This window comes from Macrobrachium nipponense, chromosome 13 (assembly GCF_015104395.2).
Source record: "Macrobrachium nipponense isolate FS-2020 chromosome 13, ASM1510439v2, whole genome shotgun sequence".
In the NCBI taxonomy this organism is placed as follows: Eukaryota; Metazoa; Arthropoda; class Malacostraca; order Decapoda; family Palaemonidae; genus Macrobrachium; species Macrobrachium nipponense.
This window is the reverse complement of record NC_087206.1, coordinates 47698898-47716811: the sequence shown is the minus strand read 5'-3', so window position 1 is coordinate 47716811 and position 17914 is coordinate 47698898. Positions and strand designations below refer to the sequence as shown.

Below are 17914 nucleotides of genomic sequence, written 5' to 3'. Positions count from 1 at the left end.
GAGGAGGAGGAGGGAGGAGTACCTGGTGGAAGCAAAGGGTAGAATGCAAGAAACGATGATTGCACCAGCCCTTCTTACGATGGGGGAGAGGAGAGGCAAAAGCTGCCTATACGCATCATTTTTGGCACAGTCTGTGTGGAGTAGGAATCACTGGAAGGATAAAAAATTCAAACATACGAAGTTACCATAATTATGTGAAACTTGGATCGGGGTGTTTTAAGGTCATTTTTCACGTGGATGATATTAGTGGACGAAAGAGAAAGAGTGAATTTTGGGAGAGCACAGGAGAAGAGACCGAGAAAGTGCTAGCAGCTAAGTGGCATGGAGATGAATTGGAGGGGAACGGGCTTTGAACACAGGACACTCGCTCGAAATTGCATGCAAGAGAGAAGAGCGCTGTGCGCGTAGGCAAGGTCGACGCGCTGCTGATGACCATTCTGTGTAAGAGCGATGCGGGGATGTGGAGGCCTTTTTTTTTTTTTTTTTTTTTTTTTCTTTTTCGTGATACTCCAACGCCAGGACAATCGGAGCAATTTCTTATGTAGTTATTCTCTACAATGAAAGACAGCGAATTCATTCAAAATACAGATACATCCATATATGTATATGTATATGCTGTATATACGCAACACAGCATGTCGAAAGAATGCAACCCTGTGCATCACTCATGCCAAGAGCCTATTTTGTGCTTGGCATCAAAAACGTTTTTGCAAGAGTAAGATTTTTTTTATTGAAATCCACAGCTTACATCTTATACGTCTGTGATGTTTCCTCTAACTTATTTTCGTCTAATCATCAAAATCCGACAACCTTATCTTCACAGATTTTAGACACGTTTGTCGTCTCAATGTGAAGCGGAAGTAGGAAAACAAAAACAGCCGGGACTCTGAGAGCGCTTTTCTCAGTAAGAAAGAAAAAGCTCCTCTTAACCGCGGCGATTTGGCGGGCGAGACGGGGAGGAGGAAGAGGAAGAGGACGAGGAGGAGGAGGAGATCCTCTCCATTTCCATAATACAAAATCACATTTTAAAGTCAAATTAGAAAGGGATTCCACGAATAGTAAAGTCATGTCCAATTTCCCAGCTTAAAGGTGTGGTGTTTTTTTCAATGAAGGGTAAACAAAAAATTACATTACTACATCTTTATTCTTATTCTTTTAAGCTGTAAATTAATTAGTATTATTTTTCAACGTGTATTTTTCATACATAACTGATAGTAAAAGGATGACAATATTGACTATAGAACCATCATACTGTGATTTATATCAAATTTATATATATATATATATATATATATATATTATATATATATATATATATATTATATATTAATTAACGAAAACCCAACACACCAGCATTGTATGAGTAATGAACATAAATATATAAACACACACACACACACACACACACACACACACACACACACACACATATATATATAATATAATATATATATTTATATATATATATATATATATATATATATATATAATTTAGAACTATTATCTCGGCAGCAACAGTCTCACAGGAGCCGAGTGCTCCCTTCTCACCCCCTTCCCCTATCTCTTTGAGACTGTTCCACGTGTTCAACTGCTCTCTCTCTCCACTGCGCTTTCCCTCGATGGCACCACCATTGAAGATGAACGGGCCCAGGCTATCGGGTAAAGTGCGAAGTTAATGGTTTAAGGCAGTCACTCATTCTTACATTTTCTGATTTTTTTCAATTTCATTGCTACAAGCAACTTATGATCCTGAGTCTTCTCCCACAAGCATCACTTCCGGTCATTGTGTCATGTACATGCTCCCCCTTTTCATTCTGTGATGCTGTAAGCTTCCTCCATAGTGCTTTTTGAATCATTAAGTGTCCTGTAGTGATTAGTTTTGTTATAGTGCCGGGACGTAACATTCATCTTGTGTCGGCCATCATCCTACACCCCTGTGATTACTCGGTAATGTAACTCCCGCAAAAAGGGATTGTGTTTAGTCTTCAAAGCATTTTCCGATGCCCTCCAAGTGTTTGTGGCCAGCATGTCTGCATATTTGCCGTAAATCGTAAAGCGATCTACTTGCAGACACCTTCCACGTACCACGTTGTTGGAGGCGGATTCTTGTAAATTGTTGGAACATTTTTGTAAATTTCATGTTAACTAATACAAAATGTATTGTTTTTCAATTAAAATTTGCCTTGACAAGGCACCGTGCCTAAATCCTTAATCTATTTTTCCGGGATGTTACTAATCGTATATGCCCCCTTGTTTTTCAAAATGTATTGTTTGCTGACTAAATCATCTGTTGACCACGTGTGGGTGGCTGCCTTAAATCTCTAATCTTGCCCAAGGGCGGTTTTTCGTTTCTGTAGAGTGAATTGGACCTTATGCTAATCTTGTAATGTCAGTTTGGATACTAAGCCTACTTGTACTATGTTTTTGCTGTTTTATGATCAGTTGACAGTTGTGCCTTAAGTTAAGGGTCGTGTAGACCGAAAGATCTTGGCATTCTCGTCTTTCCACTTTCCTCCGTGGCATCACCTTTATTTATACATAGCATCATGTTTTATATACTTCGTGATCAAGTTATTCATATATATACATATATATATATATATATATATATATATATATATATATATATATATATATATATATATATAATACATGCAGGAGAGAGAGAGAGATGTAAATATTACTGACACAGCACAAATATCACACAATGAAGAGGTAGGATATGGCTTTTGAGGGAGGGTGTCATCACTTTGACAAGCAGATTATTGAAAGCTGCCTTGACTGATGTGATGATTCCAGTTTTGAGTCTGGGAAGAGAATCCGATATTAATGCATGAGGTGTTCAGAGAATCCATTATGAAGAACATTAATATTCCTTACAGCTGTGGCTTCCTGAAACCTAACTGTCATGGGTCACTGGTAAATCCCTCCTTACAAGTAAACGCATCATCTGAGAAGGATAAAGGTATTCCAGTCCATAAAATAAAACTTTGCTCTCTCTATTTATTAACTAAATTTGAATACTTCTTTTATACACACACACACACACACACACACACACACACACATATATATATATATATATATATAATATATATATATATTATATATATATATATATTATATATATATATATATATATATATAGTGTGTGTGTGTACACATACGTACATACAACAACCAGCATGTCACTTTTTTTCCTTCTTGTTTGAAAATCTGAGAAAAGCCTTTTCATCCGATAAACTTTTGTTATCTGCCGACATACCAAATATGTTAGATTCGGTTGGATGGGCTAAATGTGCTGTGGGAACCATACTAAATTATATTTTTCCATGTGTCATTGAGGATTAAATGAAACCGTAACTTCTGACAGCACATGAATGGTTTTTGACATCTCTGCTTGCCATTATTGTTAAAAGCCTTGCTTCTCTAACTTAACAAACTGCAGATACAAAACTATGCGCTCACAGTTCTGGATATTTTCATCGGGAGATTCCGCAAAATCTTTACAAAAATTGACCTCCCTACAATCACGCTCTCCTGCATAGAATGACATTAAAAGCTGCCACAAAAAACGTTTCTTCCAGAACTGTGGGATAAATAAAGAGACCGCTTGTTCAGCTTTCTTCGTTATGAAGTCATGTTTACATTTTTACCGGATCAATGACTATAAACAAAACGTTTACGAACAGTTCAGAATGTACTGTTAAGACCGGCACAAGATACATTTCCTCCCAAGGGAATACCGACGAAATTACAACTAATCTTCTCATAATTGTTATTCCTTTTCCCCAACTTCGTCTTTAGAATCTGATCGTGGTGAGCAGGCGAGGTCCCCAGGCTGACACGACGACTACGAGGCTTCAAAACCAATGCCCTTAGGTTTTTTTTAGGTCGGTTATATTTATGCGAAATTGAATAAATCTTCTGGCTTCATGCCTTTGCAAAGAAATCTATATGAACTGGAAGTTACACCTCTAGTTTTCAAAAGTCAAACGACAATTTTGTAAATAGGTTGAAAGGAGATAAACCTACTGTTTAGATTTGCATCTTTTAAAATTACTTACGTATTTGGACAAACAAAAACGTTCTTTTCTTGACTGATTACCGAACACGGTGAACATAGGACAGACGACACTATGGTACACGGTCATTCATTTTTAGGCACACTGAGTGACTCAAGTGACCTTGGTGCATGTTTACTGGGTAAGGGTAAGTTGTGAATGGAAAGTAAACAGGCTGGCTAGTAATAGCAAGACAAGAAAACTTTGATACTGTTTGCAAGAGGTTCAAGTTGAAAGTGCACTTGTCCAGAAATACAAGATGTGAGAGTCAATGCAAAAAAACGGGCGACGAAGTCGTGAATGTTTGTATGGATGGAGCAATAGAAGAGGTTTAACCCTCCAAATGCTGCGAATGAATGAACAGGCAAATCATAGAGCAGGAGATGGAAAACAAACAAACAAACAAACAAACAAGGAAAATACAGCAACAGGATCTCTGCTAAAGTGATCAGAGAAAAGAGACTAAGGAAGCAAAGTCAGACGAGCAAACTGCTTAAATACCTTTTGAATCACATTGTCCGCCGAGCGCAACGTTTTTACGTTGTAAGAAGGACTGGATTGTTAAGGGATATAAAGTCATGACGACGTGGAAGAAATGCTATATCGTGAAAAGTTGGAATAAGGAGTGATGGGTGGTTTTAACACATAGGCGAACGATGAAGAACAGAAAAGCGTTTCACGGACAAGTATTAGAGAAGGGGGAAAAGAAAAAGGCACGTTCAGTAACCTGTTGCTGAAATGACCAAGTTTACGAGGAAAAAAAAAAAGGGATTTGCTGCTTTTCAATTACTTAGGGAAAGCAAAACGACACACAGGATAAAGGTTAATAATATTGCATAAACAAGGGGTAGGTACAAAAGCCTGCCGGTACGACTTTTGCGCAAGCTGCCGCTTTATAGTTGAGGAATTCTGTCCACATGAGCTTCCATCTTAAATCAACACCCGGACAAGAGCGTGATAATGACCGCACTTACTTTCATGAGACTCTATTTTACATGAGATTGTGATTAAAATACCCTTACACTACAAAAGTTGACCTTGTTGTTGTTTCCAATGTAAATACTGACTTCTGCTAAAGCGGTTATTGGTTGGAAAGGTTTTCTCCCTTCACGAAAACCTTGAATTTCGCACAGAATGAAGGTCCTTCTCTCATGGCAATCCAAAAAACTGAGTTGGTGGGTCTGCCCCCACCTAGCTATTCTTCTCCTCCTCCATGACGCTCTCACTTTTTTCTCTTTCTTTACAGCTATGACTGTGTAACTAGTTCTGTTCCATCCACAGCTTCTACTTATTTGGGACAAAAAATACGAATGGCGTAGCCTTCGCTTAGTTGGATAAGGCGCGAATGAATTAACCAAAAACTAGATAGCGCAAAAAGGCCTGTACCTGCTGCTCTTACTACCACTGACAGGGAGAAATGATTGCTCGCCATCTTCCGGAAGAAAGCAATTTCCGGCAAAAGAGGCAATTTTCCCAGGTAATGCAGAGACGTACATCATTGCTCACCACAAAAATATCAACACTTCCTCCCACTATCATGATCAACTAACATAACTTCAGCTGAATCCTTCCTTCCCAATCACAAAAGGCAGAAATCTTCGTTCGACGTCACGATCAAATCCATTAAGGAAATCGAGTGATGCCCATCCAAGACCCACGATGAGGAGTTAGATGACGCATAAAAGCCTTTCCTCGCCAGGCAAGTCCCCCTGAGAATACACTATACACACAGACACACAAACACAAAAACACAATCATTGTTCCACTTACTTTAGGTGCGTGGTCCTTGGTTGATGAGGAGGACCCCGAACTCCTGGAGAGCGAGGAAGGGGGCGTGGCGTTCCTGTGCCTCTGGCGGTTGTTCGACGGTGTGTACACTGTGTTGTAGGTGGGTGAGGACGCAGGGGAGGTTCGTGAACACACTTCCTCCCCACTGTGGGTTGTAGGCGAGAGCTTAAGCGTTGAGCATCTAGAAGCAGTCGATGAAAGTGTAGAATCTGTGAGACAAAGTTATGGAGAAAGAGCCGTTAGACAGGAAAGGAAATGAGAGCCTTCTCCTTCAGTATAACGAGGAAAAGCAACAAGCACCTCCAAGTGCACAAGTTTGACAGCGAACGACAAAATGTCCTTCATCAAATATAGTATACTTGAAATGACGGGATCGAAGAGCAAAGCTCTGTCGGGGCTCTGGGTGGGAGGGACGAGTTCATTTCAAACACTAAGTGAAATAAGCAACAATTCGTACGGGACACAATTAATCATCTGTGCAGAAGGACGAAAACAAAACAATACTGAGGGTAAGAGAACAATGAAAATGGTGCACTGGCAACTATGAGAAAATGCTGCTCTTCACAAACAAAATATCTAACAATAAGTTGCTATGAAAGAAACATTGTGCGTCACAATAGCAAATGAATTGAAAGAAGTCACGTTTTATGATATTTGTGTCATGTTGAAGAATGTTATATACAAACAGTCATTGAGACAACTAACAAAAAAGGAATGTAAAGAAAAGATAGCAAAATACGACACCAAATGACAGAGAGGATTGTCTATGAAACAAGTAGCTACAGGACACAATATGAAATCAAAGACACAAATATCGATACTTAATTAAGGAAGGCTGGATTTCACAAATAAAAGGACTAAAGTAAATGAGACGGCTATGTTCATAATAAAAGTCACAGAGAGAGAGAGAGAGAGAGAGAGAGAGAGAGAGAGAGGTTTTAATACCATACAAGAAATGAAGAAGAAGAAGACGGAAGAGGAACAAACGCAAAGGAAGAGAGAAAGAAACACCAAAGAAGCTGACCTGGGGGTGTAATAAACTCAATCTTGCCTGCTGTGACACATAGGTTGGGGGTGGTGGGGTAGGCGAGGTGGGGTGCGGTGGTGGTGGTGGTGGTAGTGGTGGTGGCGGCGGTGGTGGTGGTGGCATTGTGTGTGGGTGAGACGGGCGGAGATTTGGCGCGTCGCCCCACTCCACCACCACCGCCTCCTCCTCCTCCCCCTCCCCCTCCTCCACGCTCTAGGCTTCGGCGGGCGTATGGTGCCCCACATAGACCTAGGTCGGCAGGATGGACTTGTCTGCAATGGACATCGTGACAACAAAAACACATAAATAAATGAGATAACAAATGCAAAAATCATACGAAGAAAATCACTATGGCTAATCCACTTATAACACTAAGGCATGCACACTTGTCAAGAGCGGCAGACCCTCGCTGTACGCACACAGAAGGAGAAGGCAGGAAAGTCACCGCCATGAACTGGCAACACAAATCCTTCCTCCAAATCCAGAGTTCGATTTGACTGGAAAGCTCAGCTAGAAGAGCACCTCGCTCATGACCTTCTTCTTCTTCTTCGTAGAGTGAGGGTCTACCTACTCATTACCGCTAAAAAGAGAATGAGTCAAAACTTAACATTATTTATAAAATCACAGTCAGTGTACTGAAAGTGTAACGTGAAATTTCAGTAAGAATTCCAGGGGCCATTTGTCTTCACTCGAACTGAACAAATAAATACTCGCTTGAAGTTCAAAAAATCTAATCCAGGTGACCATATACAATTACAAATTCATGTACCTTTTACGTAAATTCTTTTTCAACCATCTCTTTTTAGTTCTCATTCATTTTGTTCCCTAAATGTAGGAAAAAATGACATATCAGTCAGCGACATGAACTTGAAATAAAAATAAAGTAAGCATAGCTGGGACTTCATGCAAAATATATTGTTCACGGAGGACACATGGAAAGATTGAAACAATTCTCAACAGCGAGGGCAACCAAAGCTGGTGATATACTAGTAGTATACAGTTTAGAATTGACGCCAAGACTGTCCTGATGATCGCGTTTTTCGAGCATATAATTAAAGCATCGCTTCCGAACTGCAATGAGTCCTCACACTGACATATCACATTATCAAAAACACACGCACCTACATACAAACATCATACAGCCATTTGAAACTATAATGCTGTACAGGTCTTCGATAACATGACATTATTTCCAAGAAAGACTCGAGTAAATCAACAGATCAAGCCATAATTATCATCACACGACTGCAGAAGCAATAGCCATTTTCTTTTTTATAACCAGACCCGAAATCTCTTCAGTTTGCCATTTTTTTTCATGCGGAAAACATAACAAAATGATGAGAAAACACGAAGTGTGGAAACCACTCATCCCTCTATATATTTGACAAATTTCAACTTTCATGTACACCAAAACGGTTGTTGAAAAATTTTATCTATTTTTTTATCATTATTTTTCTTCTTTTCTTTGCAATCTACGGGAACTACACTGAAATTGTGTACTACACATTCAGCGAGAGAGAGAGAGAGAGAGAGAGAGAGAGAGAGAGAGGGGGGGGGGGGATTACTGGTGGGAAAAGATCTTTATACAGAACAAGCATGAGCTGACGTAACCTCCAACAACAAAATACCTACTATTCACTGTGTCCCTGATAAAGTTTTGGTGGAAGACAATTCGCCCGACAATATTCGTGAAAAGCATGTATTTAAAGGGAGCGGTTGCCAGGAACCTGATGGCGATCAGCAATGAAGAGATGAAGTCACTTCGCTGAAGAGTCATTACGTGCGAAGACCACAAATTTTACTCGAACGTATTCGAAAACGTAAACTTACACTTATGCCAGTGTCCGCTGGAAAATTAATAGAGAGATACGAATCTGTTGGAATAGTATGACACTATGATTTGACATGAGGACGAATGAAGGAAAACTGTACTGCCTTTGGCAAAACAGAAGTGAAGAGAAAAGGTTTGTCACCTTTTATACCATAAACATCTTACTTCTAATCAGCTACTATAGCTAACGCCCCAAGATGAATCTTATTCATAATCCCTGTGTCAGTGCAAATGCATGAAATCAAGCAGGGTTCGAAATAAATACAAGAACTGAAGCCCAACTGTTATTTATTTTTTTAAGGAATGCATCATTGGCAAAGCTTGATAATAGTGGGAAAATACGAAGAGGGGGTTGGGGGGAGGTGGCTACCACACACCCATAATGAACCGTCTTTTCGCCACAAAACGAAATGCACTCTTCCTATCACACCGATTCCTACGGCGCTTAACCTAACATCGCAATCAAAACATAAGGACAATAGCAATAGTAAGATGGGTTGATTTGGCCTTCAGACTTATCGAGAGGAATAAGCAATGACAAACTTTGATTTTATTTCCGTCTCCTTTGCTATTTTTCAAACGTGATCTTTCGGTCGAGGTGTCACCCGGAGCGCGTCAGACGATGTACGGAATTCGGAACACATGAAGTTATTCCGACTACGTCTACGCAACAGTCCACTCTGCTATCTTCGGCAGAAATTCAATTGTTACCATTCAAATGTTAATAATTAGTACATACACCGCTGGTCGGTCATTTAGAAACCTCTTGACGGAGGGGCATTGGAACTCAAATAGAGCTCTACCGTAAAATAATCCGACGAAGTTCATTCCATGGTTTTTACTAATCCGGAGAGGAAACAAAAAGCGATTTACTCTCCTTGGTGGCCAGCCGCAGCGACATAGGAGTTCGTTTTAGAATGTTCCTTACCCCATAATGCTTCTATTGTCCAGTTCAAAGTCTGGAGAATAAAATAAAAATAACTAGCTAACTGAGGCAAGTCTGACAACTCCACACTTGTTCTTATTCATTACACGCCCAAGAAAAATATATCCAAGCTTCGGCGCCTGTCGAAGTAACTGCCACTGTAACAGTTCAGATACTTGCAACGCTTCCACAACTGGGCGATGGGAATCTCCTGATCAAGGAGCACTGAAACTCAAGTCATGTCGTGGGGTGCGGGGACGAGCAGCACGAAGCATCCCGCCTTTTACGCCTTGCGGTGGCTGGTTGTCGGTTGGCAATATTTTGCAACCCTGGAAATCCATGACATCTGCTCCCGGGGTAACAAACACTTCACAGAACACTTACAGACAGCGCCGAATCTCATCTTTCACAACTTTTACGAAAACTGCCATCAAATTTTTTTTCTGACAATACTGTCAGAAAAATATATATATGAAAGTGTGACATTAAAAAAGGACACCGGTTAACTATAAAAAAAAAAAAAAAAAAAAAAAACAGGAATGGAAACGAAAGCATTCCGTTTCAAAAAAGTTCCGAATTAGCTGGTCTCTCTACCAGACAGATGCAAATATTAACTCTCATTTATCTATGTATTTTTGTCTACAAAAAGTGCAATATAAAAGTTTTACCCTTTCAGGAATCCCTACCTGTCGCCATTAACAATTATGGAGGGTTCGTATTTATATATCATTACAACAGCAAAACATTTCGAAAATTTCGTCTATTTTCGCAAGTGAGCTTGCTGAGATAATCTAGTTAACCTTATTGATATAACTCGTTAACACCATGTATATAAACATACATTTATGTTGAAAATATCGTATAATGATTTAAATGTTCATATAAACAAATAAACACACACGCACCGCGCACACACACGCACACACACACACACACACACACACACATATATATATATATATATATATATATATAGTATATAATACACACACACACACACACACACAAAATATATATATATATATATATATATATATATATATATATATATATATATATATATGTATACACACACGCCCGCACACACACATACATATATATGTTTCCTGCACAGCTGATCCTTCATTCATCAGTTAAATAGAAATATATACAATATATATACATATAAATATAACGTATATATTGATAGATAGATTTAGATAGATAAAACGAACAGACAGGTAGACAGACAGATATACTATAGGTAGAAAGATAGATGCAGATATAGATACATGAGCATAATCAGGTCAGCTGACCTTCTCCGTGAACCAGAAGGGTTGGAAGACCAGGCTTCACTTGGATGATAACTATCAAACGGAAGATTGATATTTGTGAATGTGAAAGCACAGGAAAGTCACTGGTATCGGAATGCTACCGAGGCCCTGTACTTCACACGGAGCTGAGGCACTACACATATATATATATATATATATATATATATATATATATATAATATATATATATATATATATATATATATGAGGTTGTAGTACACAGGGGAATATTAAAGCTGAAATTCCTTTTAGCTGAACAGTTTCGGTCTCCACTGGCCCTTATCGAGAGCTGTTTATTAATAAACAGCTCTCGATAAGGGCCAGTGGAGACCGAAACTGTTCAGCTAAAAGGAATTTCAGCTTTTCTTTTCCTTGTGGCCTACAACCTCATATATCTATTTTTATGAAAAAGGATGACTAAAACCTCATATATATATATATATATATTATATATATATATATATATATATATATATATATATATATATATATATATATATATATATATATATATAATCAAGTTGAAGAGGCAATGGCATATCTCACAAGTATCAAATTTATTATGCCAACATTTCACATTCATGATGCATCCTCGAGCTTGGAAAATTACAGACTATGAATACTAAAAACATCACTTAGGCACATAGAAAATATTTTAACATTTAAAAATACGAAAATTAAAACAAGAACTTGAAAGGAAAACCTACCAAGGTAAGAGCAAAAAAGTGAATAAAAAGACTGGGAGAAAATAAACATACGAAAGATACCTAAAGCGAACGTCGAGAGTAAGCAAACAGGCAATTATGCTATGAACATTTGTGTGGACGACGATTGGGTGTTTAGTGTCGGTAGTACATTAGTTTCTATAAAAAGCGACTCCAACACCATCAACTCGTCGTCTTTACGGGCAGATCAAATAATCTTAAAATCATTATTGGGAAAATTCCGTTAAACTGCTCAATAGATCTGATTCGAAAGGGTTTATTTTATATTAGCTGACCAACCCTGCGCTACCCGGGAAAATTCTGAATGACAACTGATAAACTCTATCTCGCCCCTAACATCCCCTCTACTCTCTTACTTCCTCTCCCTCTCCCTCTCCCTTACTCTCTCCCTTTCCTGTTCAGATAGTTGTTTAAATTACATTGCCCAAGCATTTATGACATTTTATATTTCACCCCTTCTCATCCCCGCCCCCTCTACCGGGCCTGAGCTTGGACTTGAAGGGCATCGGGAGTGTGACTATTCATCTTAGCAACCTTGAAAACTATGGATGGATAAGACACCAATATCTGTCGTTTTCGGTTATCTTTACATATCACCCTCTTCCCACCACGGACCCATTCGGTGCCAGTGATGTTGACCCCCAAACTTTTCTTTTGCAGATATAAAATCATATGTATACCAAAATGATGAATGATAAACCTACACAGTTTATTTAGTTACTAAGTCTACATGTAGACCCAGCCCCTTCTCAAGGAAACTCTTCTCACCCCCACCCCCTTTGGTGCCCTATGGTGCTAGTGGTGTCTTACCCCACAAGTATTCTTTTCCAGATGGTAGGTCATATGTATACCAAGTTTGGTTGAAATTGCTCAATGCATCTCAGAGTAAAGCCGGAACATACAAACATACATACATACACACACGCACACATATATCCATTTCTATATATGTATATATATATATAGATGGGAGTGTGCTTTTTGCATTTATTTGCTAATAAATAATTTCCGCGACTTAATTTGCATAGCATGAACATAAGTACATGTGTGACATGTAGCAACTTCGTAGCAATGAAATTAAAATGTGAAACCCAACCGTGAGACATTGTCTGCTATTCCTCCTCCCACAACCAGTCTACTATTAGCAGTATTAATTCTCTTGCTAAAATAGTAACGATCACGACCGATAACTAAACTACATATAATAACTATATACATAACTTCAGTACCGTATCAGCGTATGCAACAAATAGCAATAACTTCACGTAAGCAGCAGTTAGTACAAAATCCCAGTTTGCATGAGGATTCGTTTCAATCTCTCATAATCGCGAGAGAATAAATCCCACAAAATCTTGAAACCTCTAACATTCGAGAGAAACTAAATCTGATTTGCCTTCTTTGTCTTTCCTGTGAATTCCACGTTGGCTAAAGACAGACCTCTTTGAGAACTGGTTTCACTTCTCTCACCTTCTTATTATTTTTCCCATCTGATGACTTTTCTTTTATTTATTTATTTATTTTTTTTTTTGCTCAAGGCTTTTCCCATCCCGTAATAGATCCGTCTTTCTTGACAGAGGATGAGAGGCAATGCCAGGCTCCTTTTCTTTTTAATTATACGAGAGCTGTCATCAAATACACGAGCCTCTCAGTGGAAGGGCTCTCTTTTATCAGGGTTTTCTGTAAATGGGAATTCATGTTTACAGAAAACACTTGTTAAATGGGAATTTATGTTTACAGAAAACCCTTGGATCTCTCTCTCTCTCTCTCTCTCTCTCTCTCTCTCTCTCTCTCTCTCTCTCTCTCTCTCTCTCTCAGGATACTTTTCTTCCAAACAACACAAGTTCACGATCTGAGACAAGACGGTCAAACCAACAAAATTCAATTACCATTGAAAATCTATCTCATTAATGGCGTACTTACGTGCTTGTATGTATGTATGATTAAGTATGTTTGTACGTGCATTATATATATATAATATAATATATATTATATATATATATATATATACATAATAATATATATATATTATATATTATAATATAATATAATAGATATTATATATATATTATATATATTTATATCTATATATATATATATATATATATATATATATATATTATATATATGACATCCTCGTATTAAAATGGGGAAGATACCAAGACTTTCGAGTTTTATATTAAAATGACTAGGGAAATGAACTGAAGATGTATCTATAATGAAAGTCGAAAGTCTTAGTATCTCCTATCGTTTTGATGTGAGGATTTTAATGCATATATATATATATATATATATATATATATATATATATAAATATATATATATATATATATATATATATATATATATATATATATATATATATATATGAGTGTATGTGTGTGGTGTGTGGTGTTCTGAATATCTGAAAACATTTCAACATTTACTAACCCTAGCGGAAATTTGCTGGTATCTGTGACTGGTTTCTTCTGCTTAAAGGAGCTGATGCTAATTCGGTCAACACACAAAAGCCATACGGTAACTTCAATATGCCCTCACTGATATGCAGTCTTCATAACATTATTTGGTCTGTTAAGAGATCAACTTGTACGACTGGTCTACCCTATCACTCACTAAGCAGCCAAGGTGTCCTTACACGAACTGCCTGTAGATCACATGAAAAGGAGGGATCCAAATGCACGGCTGAATGGGAAGCTGCGGATAATGGAACGTATGGCAGCCTTCCGGCGTATTAGTGAAAAAGCTGCTGTGGAAAAGTCTAAACAAACGTCAGAAGGCTGAATGAGCTCCGATAACCTGACAGCAGATACAGGCAACGACGACTTTCCAAACCAACGAACAAACCGATCGTTTATGAGAAGACACGGAGGAGGAGCATCTAATAGAAGGGAACGTTGTTTGTCTAATTGATCGCGAGTAGTAGTAGTAGTAGTAGTAGTAGTAGTAGTAGTAGTAGTAGTAGTAGTAGTAGGCTTCACAGGCTGATGGAACGGGAAAAGGAGGTAGTGGAGGGGGAGGGAAGGAGTTAAGGGGGTAGTTCTTGTAGATGATGTGGGGAGTGTGGGGGTTGGGGACGGTGGCGGAGGGCTTAAGGAGTCAGACGGATGAAATGACTTTCCCGTCAGGACTGTACGTAACTTGGTTTCGCTTCCATTACCCAGCAATCACTCTACATCTTCCCTTCTGCTAATAACAATATTTTGGCGAGCACAGAGAACATAATCAGTTCAAGTGGCGGAACATAATCTGAGTAAATGGTGACTGGGCTCTAAAGTTACGATTATTATTTTTCAAAATACGAATCATTTCATACGAAGCAAGTTGACATGGTTACGAACTTGCGAACAACCTATTTAGAACATAAATTATTTATCGAAAACATCAGCAAAATAGATGAAGATAAGAGGACATGAACAGGCCACAGAGATAATCTCACAATCGCAGATCTCATTCACGACGCCCAGATTTCTGTTATAATGACTCATTATTTTGGTCATCGGCTGGACGATGATTGCCTCCAAGTTTGTCATTCCATTTAATTTCACTCGCTCTTTAGAGTGCAAGGTAACAATAGCTCTCAGTTAACCGTTAACGCCAAATGGAAAGAAATGAAAGGTAGAAGGGCCAAAGCCGTTGGCTAAACTGCTGTCGCTGCCCGTCCGTCTGTCCGTCCCCTCCCGATCAGTCAAGTCAAGTGTCGATGGGATGGGATGAACATCATCACTTAACGAACTGCACCCCCCCCCCCCTCCCCAAGCAGTGTCTCTCCCACTTGTTTCACGGACATGTTGATACCGTTTCTAAAATCAACATTAACATTATTTTTACTGTTCCCATTACCATTACCAAGACTTGAGACAGACTCTCAGGATCCTGACGGGATCGACAATGGGTATCAATAAGGACAGAGGAAATAAAAGATAGGGTTATATATCCCCATCTATCTACGTATACAACCGAAAATGGACTGTATACATAAAGATCTAAGTGTACAAAAATTTAGGACATGTTAAATACTGCTGTATCATATCCAATACGAAATGGTAAATTTATCCCTACATATGAACGCATCAATAATTCAACAACCGAACCCACATGTCAAAAAGGGATACAGGCATCTCTCTCAGAATGTTCTGTCCGCAGTTACGACAACCGGAGTCGCATTTATTGACCACAGCTTTCGAAAATAGAAGACGTATCATGTGTTGCCGAACCGCAGCTGCTGCTGCTGCTGTTGGCATTGCCAATGTCTACCAAGCGCAGAGGGGATGCGACCTCCGTTATGCAACGGTTTCAACCTCCTCGGACTTCGATGACGCAATCATACACTCACATCATACCAAATTCTCTTTCCTAAGTATAAAAAACTTTCTACCATCAAAAGGCCTCCACTTTCTTATCAATAGTGTGATATGAAATCCAAGTACCGAGCCTCTATGTTTTCATATATATCTATTTTTAAAAGGTAAAATAAAACACAGATGTGCACAGCTAACGGTATCATATATCATTTTCTGGAAAATCGTCCGCACGAATCATGGTTCGCAAACTTCAGAGTACAGAAGGGAAAGTTCTCTGTGGCTTGAGTCTAATATCTGTGGTCGACGACAATATCTCTAATGTGGCATGAGAAGACCACCATCCTTGCTCGGATGTTGTGTGAATTCTGGCCTATACTCGTTTTTTTCCATCTGTCCACCCGCCTCTTGTGTTTGGTATGGTAACACTGCGTCCCGGGCTTTAAATAGTCACATTCAGCTTACATTCAACAATATTAACAATATCCTATTTCGAATATTAACGGTGTAATTCGCATACAGTAAATTATTAAAATGCTTTTCAGTTGAAAATGTACACCCAGATATCCTTTTATTTACCTAAAACTTACACATAGCGTAACTATATAAAGCCCGGGAAGCAGTGTTACCATGTGAAAACACCACAGGAAGATGGACAGATGGAAAAAAACAGAGTATAGTCGTCTTGCACCTCACACTTTACAGTAGATCTCTGAGAGGCTTCGACAAGGCTTGTATTTGTGAAGTCGCACTCAGTGATTTTCTACAAAGATCTCATTGCAAAGGCAATGTGTGGCACACTAACACCAAAATCCCTTTCCAAATGATGACATGATTTTCCCAGAAGAATAGTCAGTAGTCTTAAACGTTGTCATTGACTTGACAGATCGAACATCTCCTCTGTCTTTTTTTTTTTATACAGTAGGCAAGTTATCACACATTTTGAGACACAAGACCCAGCCAGATGCTAAGGATCAGACAAACTCCAAGAACAAAACGGCAACGATGTAAGCAATCTCTTACAGCTATACTGTACATGAAACTAATCGAAAATTTCCTTGAACATGATGCACATCTTCAAGTTGCAGAATAGATTATAAATGTTTCTTGGATGTCATATCAGTCTAAGATAAGACGTTCACTGAATTTTGATTCGACGTCTTGATTTTGAATTTTGATGAATTCAATATTTCAATTCTATTGAACATTTAACTCTTGCACAATAGGCACAGTCTCATGGAAAAATATTCCGTCTCTCAACACTTGGTGGTATGTGTAGGGCTTGATCACTCACTCTTTTATCAAAAAAGTACTTACACAGTTTAATATTTATTTTTTTATGCTATTTCAAAAAAATTTTCCCAGCCTATGATCTTTATAGTCGTAACGATATGTCTCACAATAATTTGATGTAAATCACGCCAAGAAACTCAATTTCATATTCAGGTGAAAAAGAAAATCTGACAAAGAACTGTAACAACAATAGTACTTACAAACGTGACTCATCAGAAAAGCTCCATTTGTAAAATACTTGCATGAAAACTTTTAACTAAATAGCAAATTCCTGCTATATATAGGTGTGACATTCCACCTAACAAGTCACAATGAATATGACTTAATTCTAAAACTAAAGAGACATCTGATGACAATGCTAGGAATTCTAGGAAGGTGATCACTCATAATTCAGAAAGACTGCGGGTCCTTCGACTTGACCAGGTCATCGGAGTCGAGACGAGACATTTCAGACTTGCTGTTGAGCAACATCGTACCATTACCGTTAACGTAAGCGAGGCTCTCAGAAAAGAAATTAAACATTTTGTGGGCGAATGGACTGACAGTTATTACTACAGGGTGCCCCAGTATGTGTGAGGCCTTGCTGCTACTATTGTTATTAATAATAATATTTTTGATTCCTCACTCTCATCAACACTTTCAAAATAACCGAC

At 38.5% G+C, this 17914-nt stretch overlaps 1 protein-coding gene across 5 annotated transcripts in view; it reads right to left on the bottom strand.

Annotated features, from left to right (window-relative positions):
* LOC135225783 (uncharacterized) overlaps positions 1-17914 on the bottom strand; it is a 602193-nt gene that overhangs the window by 251223 nt on the left and 333056 nt on the right. For all 5 annotated transcript variants that reach the window (XM_064265254.1, XM_064265252.1, XM_064265251.1 and 2 more), the window contains 2 exons: positions 6877-7151; positions 5835-6061 (listed from right to left, as the gene is read on the bottom strand). In XM_064265254.1, the coding sequence (XP_064121324.1) occupies positions 5835-6061; positions 6877-7151 (502 nt within the window). The remainder of the gene's footprint in view (positions 1-5834; positions 6062-6876; positions 7152-17914) is intronic.